Genomic DNA, 16427 nt, shown 5'->3' on the forward strand with positions numbered 1-16427 from the left:
TGGGCGACAGAGTGAGACTCCAACTCAAAAAAAAAAAAAAAAGCAGTAATATGTGATATTTTACTTGTAAATTTAAAGGTTTTTTTAAATGAAAATTGAAAAGATTTGGAGAGAAAAGAAATTAACAGGCTTATGTTTTACTTGTTAATATGTTTTTCAAAGAGAAATGTTGATTTAAAAGTTTTCTCAGCTGGGTGCAGTGACTTAAGCCTGTAATCCCAGCACTTTGGGAGGCCGAGGTGAGAGGATTGCTTGAGCCCATGGGTTCAAGACCAGCCTGGGTAACTTTGAGAGCCCTCATCTCTGCAATAAATAAAAAAATTAGCTGGGCATGGTAGCACGTGCCTGTATTTCCATCTACTGGAAAGGCTGTGACAGAAGGATCACCTGAGCCCAGCAGGTTGACACTGGGGTGACTGTGAGCATGCCACTGCACTCCAGCCTGAGAGATGGAGTGAGACTCCAACTCAAAAAAGAAAAAAAAAGTTTTCTCAAAAACTTACAGAATAAATTGATCTGATTTAGTATCTAAAAAAATTCCTATCACACTCTGTTTAATAATATCTATTACTATTATTAAAGTCATTATGACATAAATTTTATTCTCTTTTAAAATCAAACCAAATCAATCATACTGATTCCTTGACTTCTTTGTTGCATTCGATAGGTAGACTATTAACGTATTTAGGCCAGGCGCAGTGAGTGGTTCAGGCCTGTTATCCCATCCGTTTGGGAGGCAGAGATGGGAGGATGCCTTGAGCCAAGGAGTTCAAGACCAGCCTGGGCAACATAGCCAGACCTCATCTCTACAAAAAATTAAAAAATCAGCTGGGCATGGTGGCATGTGGTTACAGGCACCTGTAGTCCCAGCTACTCAGGAGGCTGATGTGGAAGGATCACCCAAGCCCAAGAGGTCGAGACTATTGAGCAGTGATCTTACCATTACACTCCAGCCAGACAGAAGGAGGCCCTGACTCAAAAAAATATTTTTAATCTTCTAAACTAAGGTAATCAATTGATAACTTATTTATTTTCTGCCTCTTTTAAAAAGAATATGGGGCAGTCTACAACAGCAACAAAAAGCTTATTAATCCATTATTAATGATATATCAAAGTACTAAAGTTTTCTAAAGTGGGTAACAAGTGTAAATGTGCATGTGAGAGTCCATCAATTTCTTAGTATTGTTTACCAGAGAAAAATGGCATGTGAAAAAAAACTTCTAGGTGGAAAACCAATAATTTTCTGAAAACAGTTTTGTTTCAAGTTTTTCAGGAAATAATTCTCTAGAAATTAATGAGATTCATCTTTACTAATAGGAGAAAAATGGCACTGAAGCAAATTTCCAGCAACAAGTGCTTTGGGGGATTGCAGAAGGTTTTTGAACATGACAGGTAACTATTAAGAAGATATAACTTCAAATACCTCTCATTGTTTTTGTTTTGCTCTGTTTTTAAGCAAATCTTTACCGAATTCTTTCAGTAATTCATTTCACTTTTATACTTGCTCTGCCTTGCATGTGTTCTCTCTCTCTCTCTCTCTCTCTCTCTCTCTCTCTCTCTCTCTCTCTCTCTCTCTCTCTCTCTCTCTCTCTCTTTCTCTCTCTCTCTCTCTCTCTCACTGACAATTTTATCAGGCTTAATTAACTATGGATTTGACTGTGTGAAGTAGAGCCTAAATAGAGAAGTTATCTTCAAGCTTTGACATGATGCTTTTCTGAAACTTTATGAAAATGCCTATGTTGCCAGTAAAAATTCTTGGAAAATTTTCCTTAGGGATCTTTTAATGTAGAAAAGATACTGACTTCTTGGTAAAGACGGCATACTAAACATGCATTTTCCTCTGCTGCCTCCAAAAATCTGGCAAACATGTCATTAAGCAAAAAGACAAAACACACACACACATATACTTTTAATTTGCTTGCTTTTTGGGTTTTTTTGAGTTAGTCTCACTCTGTCACCCAGGCTGGAGTACAGTGGCATGCTCATGGCCACTGCAACCTTGACCTGCTGGGCTCAGGCGATCCTTCTGCCTCAGCCTTCCAAATAGTCGGAACTACAGGCGCTCCCTACCACGCCCAGCTAATTTTTTTAAATTTATTGTAGAGATGAGGTCTTACCAAGTTGCCCAGGCTATTCTCAAACCCAAGGGCTCAGGCGATCCCCTCACCTCAACCTCCCAGAGTGCTGAGATTACAGGCTTGAGCCACCATGCCTGGCTGGGAGTCTTTTAAAAAGTACGTAGATCTCAGATTGCCCCAGCTTTTTTGCAGTTAGACCACTGCCTCTCTCCAGCTCAAACAAAAGATTGGAGGCATATTCTCTAGAGAAGGTAAACAGAGGGTCTGTACTGGGGAATACTAGACACATTGGTGGCAGTTGTGATATTGCAAATAGATTAAGCAAAAGTTTGCATGCTGAATTTCTTCCACTGGCTTTTAGATTTTGAGGAGTTATGCATATACCCTTCAAAAGAGTTTCCGAGTGGGAAATTTGACTAGCTCAAAAGAAGAAATCTCAAGATGTTGAGATTTGCCAACAAAATGATTTAGCCAGACTTCACTTTACAGTAAAGCAATGACTGACAACCCTACCCATAGGCACTGTGCTTTCAACCAAATTTTTAGTGTTTTACTCTTAAATAGGAGTGGACAGCTAAAGATCACTAGACATTTGTATAAAGCCTCTAATTTGAAAGACAGCTTAGGGAAAAGAAAAAGCACTGGAGTAAATAGACTGCAGGAAGAAAAACTTCAAAAGTACTGTTCATATCAAAGGCATAAGAGAAGATTTTGACCTCTGACATCAGAGGAAGATGCTGTTAAAAATATTCAAGAACAAAAAAGAACCCAGAAATTTAAAATTTGAAGGTAGAAATGATTAAAAATCAATAGAAAGATTAGTTGAAATTTTGTAGAAAGTAGGACAAGACAAAGTAGAAAATCAGAAAGGATAAGCAAGCTAGAGGACCAGTTCTAGAAGCCCAGCATTAAATATTAGGAGTTTTGAAAAATAAAGCAGAAATATAGATGTGAGTATAAAGAACAAAGAAATAACTTTAAAATTCCCAGAACCGAAGGGTTTAAATTGCCAGCTGAAAAAATTATCCAGCACAGTGAATGAAAATAGACTTATACCAACAACACTGCAAAGGTTTGGAGCATTGGGAACAAAGAGAAAATTCTCAAACATTCAGAAAGAGGAAATGGGTTAAGACTTTACAAAGGCAAAGGGCAGCTCAACAGCAATACTGGGACCAAGAAGGCAAAGCAGCAAGGCCTCCACAATTCTGAAGGGTGACTTCTGTGCCCTATCAAACTCAGTTATGTGTGAAAGTAGATTGAAGATGTGTTCATATATGTAAGGTCTTAAAAGTGTATTTCCCATGCAGCTCTTTTTCTGGAAGCATCTGAATGATGTGCTTCAGCAAAATGGGAGACTTAGGCGAGATAACTGAGGACATGGGTTCCAGGAAACTGAATCAGAGGAGAAAGAACTTACAGATGAGTGTGGCCATACTAAGGCAGCAGCTGGTCAAAAGTTGGAAATAGAATAGTAGCCAGTAGTTACATGCAGCCATTTAAGTAAAATTTAGTCAATATTAAAAATTCAGTTTCACTAGCCACATTTCAAATGCTTAGTAGTGACTAGAAGCTGTTGTATTGGACAGTGCAGGTATAAAACATTTTTATCATTGTAGAAAGTGATATTGGACAGTACTGGTCTGAAGAGACTGTTGTTTAAGTAGATGACACTGACAGAATTTATGGTATTGGAGAAGAAATTTGTGAAACTAAGTTGAATAGGGGGAGTTTGGTGTTGAATTAGTGGTAAGTATAGAGTGGCCACAGCAAATCTCTATTAATGAGATTGTGTTCTTCTGGTTAGTGAGCAGCATCTTAATGACATGCTAGGAGCAGAGGTTTCAGAAGATTACTTGATAAAGCTGTTTCTTACTTTTTTTATAAGTGTTAATCATACTACTATTTGAACATGCTTCATAGCTGATTTATTCCACAACTGCTTGAGAAAGATCTTTTAAAAATTTTTATTATGGTAAAATCACTTAACATGAGCTCTATCCTCTTAATCAAATTTTAGGTGTACAGGAAAGGTCTTAAGGCATCAACCATCCTGTAACAAGACTACGCTCCCTTGGTTTTACCAATTAGTAACAAATATTGCAGCATTGGCTATTGGATAATGATAACAAACAGCCCTGCATTGTACATGGATTTGATATGGTATAAAGTGAAAGAAAATGTCTCCATTTCCATAACAACAGTTGAAGACCTAAAATGAGCTGACTTCCAGTCATCAACAAGAAAAGTTGTTTAGAATAATGTAGAAAAATGAAATTAGTATATATGGAGAATGGTAGAGTTAGCATACAGAAAACTTCTCACTGGCATTGATGGGGACTTTGTGGGAGTCCATACCTAAAAAGCAAGCACAGCCAAATAGCAAAAAAAGAATTACAGTAGAAACCAAAAATTGAAAGGAAAGGGAAAGTAATTCTAGTAGTATACTATGTGGCTCCTCTGTAAATATCGTTTATAACTTAGTATTGATCAATCAGAATTAGATATGCTATGATGGCGGAAGAACAAATGTAGGAGTACAGAGAGCCAAGTCAAAGTTAACTACAATTCTGCCAAAATGGGAAGTCAACAGGTAATAACTGCAACTGGAAGCAGCAAAAAAAAAATATGTTATTTAGATAGGGAGGTCATTATACTAGAAAAATTAGCTAAAATAGATAAAGTGATTATTTCTGGAATGTATCAAATGAAAACGTTGTGGGGTAGGGGAAAATTAATTGTTCATAACAAAGTTAGTAGAAGTATTTACTATTTGTGGTTATTGTTCACTTTAAACTACATGTATATGTATAACTTTAATAAAAATATAGCTGCTTATTCTAAAGAAGAAACTGAATTTACTTCTATCTCTGTGATTCTTTAAATAAACCCATGAGACATCATTGTTGCATGAATTCCTGTTTACATGGAAAAATGCCTGTGGTTCAAAATTGTCTTTACTAGTTGTATTGATAATAATTGTGATAAAATATTTTTGATATAAGAGAAAAATAAGGATGCGGTGCATTTTAGTGCCTATGAGAAAATATGTAATTTATCATCTTTAGAATTTCTTTTTTATAAAAGATGATTTGTTCATCTCTTTAGAAACAGACAATTTTTTTTCATAATATAAGTGCCACGTTGAGCTTACATTTATTTTCTAAAATTTATTCTGTCCAGAATTACAGTGCCATGCAAAACACAGGCTCAGGTTGGTTAATAGATCAAAGTGCTGAACTGGCCCCATTCTTTCTTTAAGAGATAAAGTATATTAAATGTTGCTGAAATCACTAATTTAGAACATTAAATTGGTTATTTTGGACCTTTACTATATGTCTTACTTTTTACATAGTGCTTACTTATTTTGTTTTTGTCTCAATTAATGAGGAACAGTAATTTTTTGTTGGTATTGTTAAAATTACAGTGTTGAATTGAAGTGCAAAATGAAATTTGCTATTTATTTACCACCAAAGGCAGAAACTGGAAAGTGTCCTGCACTATATTGGCTGTCTGGTAAGTATCATGCATTTGAGTTTTATAAAGAAATTTCTTTTTCTTTTTAACTGGCTTATGTTACCCTTTGTTACATTTATTTCACTTCTTTTTCAATTAGACCTTGTCATTTAGCAGAGAATGTAATGTTTCTGGACTCAATGGCAAAGACTTAGAAAAATTATTTACTTAATTTGTTCCTACCCAAGCACTTCTGGAGTTTGCAGATACATTACCAAATAGAATAATATTAGGTGAAACCAGGAAGCTCTGCTACACTAATTAATTAGAAAGCACAGTCAAGTAACTTCTTACAGTATTCTCCAGAATATTATAATTGGACTCCATAGAGCTTCTCTAGCGACAGTCTAGAAAGTCACAAAAGAACACTAATTCTTCTTAATCAATGGCTAGTATTAAAGAATAAATTGTGGAGGAGTAAGATTTTGACAGCAGTTTTGAACCTCTGTGCTAACTTTTTCAGAAAATATTGGCACTTCATCCTTAGAAGCAAACATTACAAGGAGAGAATCATAGCAACCAAATTGGGTCATGGAGTGTGTATTTGATTTTAACTCAAAGCATTTCTGAAATGAACACCAATGATGAACGAAGAACATCAATTTTGCTATAAAAACATTAGGTATTAGGCGGAAGCAACCACAACAAAATTAGATATTTAATTGTTTTTAAAAACATAGTATTGTGTAACTAAAGATGATCTTAGATATCATGCAATCCACAGAAAGAAAGCTGAGGCCCAGACAAGCTTAGTATTGCCAAAGACCACATAACAGTATGGGTTTGAACAACTTTTCTGACTCATAGTCCAGGACTATATTCAATTTTTTCTCCTGTTTATTTTTCATTTTGTTTCTGGTGAAAGCTACTAAAGTCATAGCACTTGGTTAAAAAATAATAACCCAGATTAGAAGTACCAAGATATTGAGTCATAGGTACTATAATAATAAGTCCCTAAATTCCTAACCAAAATTGAAATCTGTCAAGACTTACCATCTGAGATTTATGAATATAAAATACAGAATTTTTGTTTTACATTAAATGACAGGACAGTTTCCTTAGTGAGATGCTGAAGAACAGATAGACCTTGGAAATTAAGGATTGATTTTTCTGAAGAAAGGTAAGATTACTTGACCAGTGTACTTGAGAACTGATGACAAAAGAATTTTAGATTTACTTTCCAGTAAGTTGAAGGAAAACAGTGACAGAAAGATCACAACAATTGTTATATTGCTAAAATTGATAAATCTGCTGAAATCAAAATATCCAAACAGAAATCTTAAAAGATGGTTTATATATAGTTAATTGTGTCTTTTTTGAGTGAGGATGACCATCAAAACAACCAAGTACCCATGAAAATTGAAAACATATATCCACCAAAAAACTTATACATGAATGTTTAAGGCACGTTATTTGTAATAGCCAAAGAGTTAAAACAAACAACAAAATATTTATTCAGCAAGGAAAAGCAGTGACGTTTTTCACACATACTGCAATATGGATGAACCTTGAAAACATTTTGCTAAATGAAAGAAGCCATTTGTAAATGACCACATGTTGTTAATTCTATTTATATGAAATACCCAGAATAGACAAATTCATAGAAACAGAAAGTACACTAGTGGTTGCCTAGGGCTGAGGGAAGCAGATTGAGATAAATGAGAAATGACTGTTAAGTGACTGCTAATTCTTTTCAGACAATGAAAATGTTCTAAAATTAGATAGTGTTGATGGTTGCATAACTGTGAATATACTAACAGTTATTGACTTGTACACTTTACATAGGTGAAGTGTGTGGCCTGTGAATTACACTTCAATTAAGTTGTTACAAAAAACCCAGCTTTTCATACAAAATAAGTATAATTGATCAAGTAGGTTTAAATTAGTAACCATATACATACTTTGGAAGGTAATCCTTCTAGTGTAATTCATTCGGATGAGTCTACAATTCATTCCTTACTATTTTAATCAAGGAATGTATATTCTAACTAGAAAGAAAATAAATACTTCTCTAGCATCTAACAGATTTATATTTTCAGTGTCTGTACTCCGTGTCCCGGACACAATTCAAGCCTTATGGGGTAGAAATACACAGTACTATTTCCATTTTTCAAATGAAAGAACTGATTCTTAGAATATTCAAGGTGATTAGACTTAGACCCACATCCTGTCTGAAATCCAAAACCCATGTTTTCTACATTATTACCCTGTTTCCTTTGAATACATTTGCATTAAGGTCAGTAAAATTGCTCACCTTTTATCAGTATTTGGGGAGTTCTCCGCCATGATATGGCTCCAATATCGAGCATAATAGACAAGCAGTGATCTTGTTCTTCTGCCATGACTTGTGAAAGTCTGCATTTCCTAACAGAGTTTAGCTACAAACTCTGTTTATCCAGTGATGTAACTATGTATCTTACTAATTTAACAAATTTTTATGGGCAACTATGTTATGTGTCTCTGCTGGCTGTTATGGGATAATTAGCAACTATGAAAATATCTTATAATTAATATTGCATCATGCATATCAATAAGTTTTGATGTTGCTATTTATTGGATATAGTGGGCTATTTAGCATTGACCATTGGAGAAAGGCTGTAGGGTTAGATGGCATTTAGCACAGGCATCTATTGCTAGTTCATCCTTAGGCATTCTCACATCATTACAGTCTTGGTGCCTATGGTAAGGGAATTAAGTTATCTTCTTTAGCATATGACTAAAAAGCATAGAGTTAGGAAAAATAACAGAAACAATTCCAAAAGCTGAGATTCAAACTCAATTTAAGGAAGATACTATTACTCTCATTTTAGCCCAGTGAGGGATACAAATATGATTGAGCTAAATTTTATTGCCTAGCCAGGCTCGGTGGCTCAGCGTGTAATCCCACGCCTTTGGGAGGCTGAGGTGAGTGGATTGCCTGAGCCCGTGGGTTCGAGACCCGCCTGAGCAACTTGGCGAGACCTCATCTCTACAATAAATCAAAAATTAGCTGGGCGTGGTAGCGCGTGCCTGTAGTTCCAGCTACTGGGAAGGCTGAGGCAGAAGGATCGCCAGACCCCAGTAGGTCGAGGCTGCGGTGGCTGGGAGTGGCCACTGCACTCCAGTCTGGGTGACAGTGAGACTCCAACCCAAAAAATAAATAAATTTTATTGTTGATAAATACCTGCATATAAAAAGTATTAAGTTAGTTACATTATTATGGCCATTGTATTAACTCACTGTGAATATGTTCTGATTGAGAAGTAATGCCATGCTTAATAAGCATGTTTGGTAATACTTACTAGGGTTGTTTTAATATTGGACTTATGTACCATATTGTCATTCTGCAGTTTGCAAAAGTCTAAGTTTCTAAACACATTTGGTCCAAAGGGTTTCAGAAAATGATTTCAAAAGAATAGTTATGGGATTATTTAACCTAACACAGTTCTTAGATTAATACTGTTGTAAATTGGGGGAATTTTAGTGTCTCACATTTTTTTCTAAAACAACAACAAAATTATAATAATACCAAGTGAGTTTGTTTTCCTGTATTATAAAAAGAATAAAATTTATAAATCATGAAATAATATTTTTGATCTTCAGGTTTAACTTGCACAGAACAAAATTTTATATCAAAATCTGGTTATCATCAAGCTGCTTCAGAACATGGTCTTGTCGTCATTGCTCCAGATACCAGCCCTCGTAAGTGTTCATGGTCCACAGATCCTTTGAAAATAAATCTTTAATACTAAGTTATAAGTGGTATAATGTACACATTATACAATTCATTTTATATTTTTGCTATTATCTCTATTGATCTTTTAAGTGATATCATGAATACAGAATACTGTGCTATACATTTTCCTCACTGAATTTTACTCATGGCATGTTCTTATGAGAGGGGCAGTTTTGCTACTCCCATTGTACAGATTAAGATATTTCAAAACCAAAATTGAAAAACTCAATTCACATATCATATTGGCACTAGTGTCAAAATACTAGTGCAATGTATAGGAAATTATTTTTTCTATTCCATAGTTAAACGGTCTTGTCTCACAACTATATCTTTTTTTCATCTTTGTTGACCATACAATTAAACAAAGATTAGTTTCAATATAAATGCTTAGAATGCTTACATTAGAGAAGTGAAAATAGCAAATATTTGAAAACTCAATTCACCAGACAGTTAAAACTTGTTTTGTGATGCCAGCAGTGTCAGGAAATGGAATTTAAATGTCAGTTAAAAGGCAAGCCTTGGAAGTAGTGCATTTCCTTTCATGGACATATTATACAAATATAGGACGTGACTGGTTAGAAATATGGTAATAGATTTAATTCAGAATAGCCCCAAATATGTAAAATACTTAGGAATAAACTTTAAAGTAGGGAGCTATATAAAAAGAAAACTAAAATTTTACTAAATATGATAAATGAGCACTTTAATAAATGAGAAAATGCTGTTTCTATATAGGTGGATTGAATATGATAAAGAGATCATTTACTTCAAATTACGTGTTACTGTAATTCTATTCAAAATTCCAGTGGTTGACTTTATGGCTACATGGAGGTATATCAAAAGAAATGTGATAAAAAAGAATACAAGAAAATCCCAATGGGGGTTGGGTAAGTAGGGAAAACATGTTGGAATGATTCCAAAGTACATTAGGAGACATTTTCAGTTCAACACAGTGAATTGAGCACAAGCATTTGTCTCCCTTTTTGTGTAAAGGGAATTAAAGACATGTTGGTAGAGGGGAAAGGTCATCAGGGAAGGGATCGAAACACATTTCCGAAAGATAAAAAGAGGATATTAGCCCTTTGACAGGTAAAACAGAGTAAGGAAACAATATGTTCAAAATATATAGGAAGAAACTTTGTCAACAAAGAAAGCTAGTGTGCCTTATCTTGGTCCCTGAATACTCCAGCTTACAAGGCCATTCCTTCTCTCACTGGCCAGAACTAGTCACATGGCCTCATTCAAGGGCAAGAGGACCAGGAACTATGATCCTGTCATATGTCCCAAAGGCAGAGAATTCGCAATATTTGGTGAACAGCTCTAATGCAAATGAACTTGCAGATTCAGCTAGAAGTATGTGAGTAAACACAGGCCATTACCACAGAGTAGATGAAACCACAAGATTTTTCCTTGGTAGGTGGCTGCAATATTAAAGGAGAAGATGACAGCTGGGACTTTGGCACTGGTGCTGGATTTTATGTGGATGCCACCCAAGATCCTTGGAAAACTAACTACAGGATGTATTCTTATGTAACGGTGGAGGTAATTTAATTTGTATTATAATTATTAACTATTAACTGCCTAGAGTTTGACTTTGGACACAAAGTTCTAATCCTGAGGATTTTAAACTAGGGTATGGCATTGTTGAATTTGGTACATTTTAATAAGATATCTTAGTGAAAATTTTTTTACTAGTACTCTAGTCCTATTTACAGCAATTTAAATTAATACAAGTATAATTTTAAAGAACTTAATAATATTAAGACTTTTGTATACTACTTAGGATATCAAAGAAAGTAGTATATGATAAAACCTTTGATTTCCCTGGCATTTAGATAAATTTTATAATGGTAAACCAAAGCTTGCTTAGAAAGGATAAGCAAGTGATAAAGCATTACTTCTATTAATAATATTTATGTGCTGTTTATGCATTTTTCTAAATTTTACATGATCTTAATATATATATCATAAAAACTCAGAAACAATAATGTAATTTTTTTTTTTTTGAGTTGGAGTCTCACTCTGTCGCCCAGACTGGAGTGCAGTGGCCGCTCCCGGCCACCGCAGCCTCGACCTGCTGGGCTCCGGCAATCCTTCCGCCTCAGCCTTCCAAGCAGCTGGAACTACAAGCGCACTACCACACCCGGCTAATTTTTTGATTTATTGTAGAGATGAGGTCTCACCAAGTTGCCTGGGCGGGTCTCGAACCCGCGGGCTCGGGCAATCCACTCACCTCAGCCTCCCAAGATGCGGGATTACAGGCTGAGCCACTGAGCCCGGCTAATGTAATTTTTTTTAACTTTTATTTTAAAGATGTAGGATATAATTCAGTGTTAGGTATACGAGTGCTCATTATACAGGTATAGTTCAGTCTTCACTTTGGTCCCCACTTCACCTGGGTACATTTTTAGTCACCATAATTCTGTCACCCCAAATAACACTTACATTTCTATATATTCCAGATTTTTTCTATGACTAGTTTTCAAATAATTTCAAAGTTTTGGCCTGTTCTTTTTCTTAGTTATATAAATTAATATTTTTCAGTATTCTTCTAATGTTAATAACTGCAGAATATTCTGTCAAATGCCATAATTTACTTTTTCCTCTAGGAGGACATTTATGTTTTTGCATATATTTTTACTGTATCATCTTGCTAAAGTAGCTTACTAAGAAGTCTGTACCATATATTGCCCACTGATCTATTAAAAACCATGAGGTTTTTGTTTTGTTTTGTTTGAATCATTGCTAGTTCAAATCATTGTAAAACTGTGATTGACTAATTATTTTATGTAACTTTGAAAAAGTCTAAACTTAGATTTTTGGTATCTTTAGTCACTATTAAATTTTTTTCTAGCTTCCGCAACTCATCAATGCCAATTTTCCAGTGGACCCCCAAAGGATGTCTATTTTTGGCCACTCCATGGGAGGCCATGGAGCTCTGATTTGTGCTTTGAAAAATCCTGGAAAATACAAAGTAAGATTACCTAATCTTCTAGTGATAAATATTTCTCTTGAATAATATAACATTAGGAACCTTTAAAGACTGAAATTACAATGTCGTTTTAGTTTTGGGCTTACACTTTTCTAGTTTTGAGGATTTCAAGGGCTTGGGAGAATATTACATCTGGACATACAGTATATACTACAGAATCAGAAACAGGAATCCCATCAGAGTGGTTTCTTGTTGGCCTACTGGAAGTATTATAAAATGTACTTTACCTTTTTTATAGCTTTTATTCAAAGTATACTTTTGGACATATTTTTTTTTCCTAAAAGTTACTATTCTTGATTCATATTCGTTGTGACAGGGTCTATCCTTTATTTATATTTTCACCAGAAATACCTTTGAAAAATTAACTTTGATTTTCTGAAGTAGAAGATGTTTATCATTGTAGAAGCTTAAGAATTCTGTTCTGTCTCTAATGAAAATTGAAATGCATCTTGATTGAAAAACATCACTCTCAGCCTTTCTCATTCTTCATTTGAAGATTTCTAGCTTTATATTTTTTATTTAGGTGAATCCAGTTTAGGCCGGGCACGGTGGCTCACGCCTATAATCCCAGCACTTTGGGAGGTCAAGGTGAGATTTCCTGAGCCCATGGGTTCTAGACCAGCCTGGGCAACTTGGTGAGACCTCATTTCTACAATAAAAAAAATAAAAATAAATTAGGTGGAACTACAGGTTCCAGCTACTTGGAAGGCTGAGATGGAAGGATCACCTGACTTCAGCAGGTTGAGGCTGTAGTGGCTGGGAGTATGCCACTGCACTCCAGCCTGGATGAAAGAGTGAGACTTCAACTTAAAAAAAAATAAATGAGTCCAGTGTGAATAACCACTATATGTAGAGACCATACTGTGCAGAGCAGCATATTATGAGAGTTGAAAAAGGAAGTGTCAGGACTATGATTGTCTTAAGATCGCTTCTGTCTTTAAGATTACAGAACTATTCATGACTATAACATTTGTTTATCTCATTTCCTTCCCTCAGGAAGGACTTCTTGATCATTTTAAATGTGCTGCTGAGAAATGGAAGTGTTTCTTAATGGCAGTTTCTTGCTGTGGTACCAGATAAAATTTTTGATAAGCTTTTTTATACAGTTGAATTAATTCATGGTATGACAGTGGGTTTTCTTACATAAACATTTTATTTCTACTTTTATTTTCTTTTTTTTTTGAGTTGGAGTCTCACTCTGTCGCCCAGACTGGAGTGTAGTGGCTGCTCCCGGCCACCGCAGCCTCGACCTGCTGGGCTCCGGCGATCCTTCCGCCTCAGCCTTCCAAGTAGCCAGAATTACAGGCATGCGCTACCATGCCCAGCTGATTTTTTCATTTATTGTAGAGATGAGGTCTCGCTGCCCAGGCGGGTCTCGAACCCACGGGCTCAAGCAATCCACTCACCTCAGTCTCCCAAAGGCGCGGGATTACAGGCTGAGCCACCGAGCCCGGCTTATTTCTACTTTTTAAGGCAATCTATTGTTGAAGTGGAAAAGCGATCTTTTTCTGTCCTTTAAAAAAGCTTGTAGACATTGCTAAACGTAAACATTGATGAGTACTCTGAAGTTGAGATCCCATCTCTGCACCTTACCAGTGAAAAAGGGCATTGTACAGAACACAAAATAATGTTAAAAATTCATTCATATTTAAAGACATTGCTCACTGCTTTCTTGGTACTATTTAAGAGAAATAATGTCTCAGATTTAATAACATGTACACTAAGGTAGGCATGAACCATTTTATATAACTACAGTTCTTTTTTTTTTTTTTTGAGTTGGAGTCTCACTCTGTCACTGGAGTAGAGTACATTGGCTCACGGCCACTGCAGCCTCAACCTGCTGAGCCCAGGCGATCCTTGTACCTCAGCCTTCCACATAGCTAGAACCACAGGTGCACATCACCACGCTGGGGTAATTTTTTTAATTATTGTAGAGACAAGGTCTCTTACCTGGTTACCCAGGCTGGTCTCAAGCCCCTGGGCTCAGACAATCTTTTCACCTTTGCCGCCAAAGTGTTGGGATTACAGGCGTGAGCCACTGAGCCCAGCCAGATTAATTTTTAGTACAAAAAAGGAGTAGAAACTTAGAACATAAATTTCCTTTTGTACCTTACTTAATTAAATGGTAATGCATAGCTTTGCATTATTTTAGCACCTATATTTATTAGCTCTCTTAATAGAACATACAAAAGATGTATTATGGAGGTGCCCACGATCTGAGCCCATAATATATCAAAAGGAAAATTGCCCACAGGCGCTTTCATGGCAAGTCAGTTTTTAAACTAGCTGTAAATAACTTCTGCATTTTTAAGCAGGTTGCAAATATCTATTCATATTTAATTTAGCAAAATATAACTTGCTTTTAAATTTCTTTTGTTTCTGAAGTCTGTGTCAGCATTTGCTCCAATTTGCAACCCAGTGCTCTGTCCTTGGGGCAAAAAAGCCTTTAGTGGATATTTGGGAACAGATCAAGGTAAATGGAAGGTAGGTACTGGATGGCTGCCTTAATACTTGTGCATAGGTTTTCAAATTCGTTAAAAGGCTGGACACACCACAAACATTATATTCCAAGCCTGCTCAAGTTAGGACTCGAGAGCTAAGAGTAATTAGCAAAAGTAAATATATGTGTGTGTGTGTGTGTGTGTGTGTGTGTGTTTGTGTGTGTGTGTGTGTGTGTGTGTTTCACAGCAACAAGTCCTGAAGAGTAATTAGCAAAAGTAAATATGTGTGTGTGTGTGTGTGTGTGTGTGTGTGTGTGTGTTTCACAGCAACAAGTCCTGATTCTTCTGCTGTGGTGTTGGAACAGTTTACGTGTTCGCCACAGAACTCTATCAATGTCCATCTCTTATACTTGCAGAAGTCAAACGTGACTTGTATTCATCTTTTGTTACCAGTATATAGTATTACAATTTTAGTACAGTTTTTTTTTTCTTAAAATATATATACATTTTTGGCACCCCCTCACCCGTCACTCAACTGTGCTTCTGCCATTTTCTTTGACTGGCCTGCTCGTCACATGATTACACTAGCATTCATTTGATTAATAAGCAAAAGTCATACTACACATTACTGCTGTAATTCAATTCAACTTTGAAAAGTAACACATAGATAACATCTCTTAAAATGTGTATACGTTTTTTTGGCACCCCCACTGTGAGTCTGTGTGTGCCTCAACAACACACCAACAACAAAAACCTACTTTCTAATTGTATTGAATCATGGTAGATATTCTGAGGCTACAGTTTTTTGCTTCTGCTGATGCTTTTTTTTGTAAATTAGCATTATCTCTATATTAACGTAACCAAAAAATACCACCTACTATAAGTTGAGCGTCCCTAGTCCAAACATCCAAAATGCTCTGTTGAGTATTTTCTGTGAACATGACCTTTCAGCATCATTTTGGTGCTCAAAACGGTTTAGATACTGGAATATTTCTGATTTCAGATTTTTGGATTAGGGATGGTCAACCTGTATTACTAAATTTAGATTTGCCTCTTATTAACTATATGCTCAATTGTATAATAGGAACCAAAAGCCCTGGCTTTTTAATTATTTTGCTTATTTATTTCAAAATCCACATCTCAAATTTGGATTTTAAATTTCAGATCTAAAAGTCTTTAAAAATATACTATATAATATATATTTATGCTATATTCCCACAGCAAGCCTGCTTTTCAAGCAAGGGAACAGGAAATAATGGAAATAAAAATGATCCTTTCTCCTGAGAGCCATTTTACTATTGTACAGAAATAGGCCATTTGCAAGCTCCACCAGAAGTTTAAATATTCTGAAAATGAACTCATCACCATGTATATTGTGACAGGCAGAAAATACTTGTGTGTGGGAAAAAACAATTTGTCTTAAAGTATTTAAATTTATAGTTCTGTGTTCAGGATCATTCCCAAATGGGTCTCTGTTTTGTTTAAGAATGATCATTGAAATTTTAACAAATGGAAAGGTTAATCTTTTAGTCAGTAGATTACAGTTTTGTTTTGTTTAGGCTTAGATTTTTATTACATAGGAAGAGTGCTAGAAATGATTAGGATCAGGTCCTTTGAGAACTGGTGCTGCATGTACATCAATGTTCTGAGTATTCATGTGTAGAGCCTGTGCTGAGTTCTGAAAT

The 16427-nt window shown here is 35.5% G+C and overlaps 1 protein-coding gene across 2 annotated transcripts in view; it reads left to right on the top strand.

The window, feature by feature from the left end:
- Nucleotides 1-16427, top strand: part of ESD (esterase D) — a 28588-nt gene that overhangs the window by 5754 nt on the left and 6407 nt on the right. For both annotated transcript variants that reach the window (XM_008064729.1, XM_021715868.1), the window contains exons 3-8: nucleotides 1318-1392; nucleotides 5506-5594; nucleotides 9177-9275; nucleotides 10727-10851; nucleotides 12164-12283; nucleotides 14687-14785. In XM_008064729.1, the coding sequence (XP_008062920.1) occupies nucleotides 1325-1392; nucleotides 5506-5594; nucleotides 9177-9275; nucleotides 10727-10851; nucleotides 12164-12283; nucleotides 14687-14785 (600 nt within the window). In that variant the 5' untranslated portion in view covers nucleotides 1318-1324. The remainder of the gene's footprint in view (nucleotides 1-1317; nucleotides 1393-5505; nucleotides 5595-9176; nucleotides 9276-10726; nucleotides 10852-12163; nucleotides 12284-14686; nucleotides 14786-16427) is intronic.

Source organism: Carlito syrichta, unplaced genomic scaffold (genome assembly GCF_000164805.1).
Source record: "Carlito syrichta isolate Samal-C Ts95f unplaced genomic scaffold, Tarsius_syrichta-2.0.1 Scaffold307978, whole genome shotgun sequence".
NCBI classification, from domain to species: domain Eukaryota; kingdom Metazoa; phylum Chordata; class Mammalia; order Primates; family Tarsiidae; genus Carlito; species Carlito syrichta.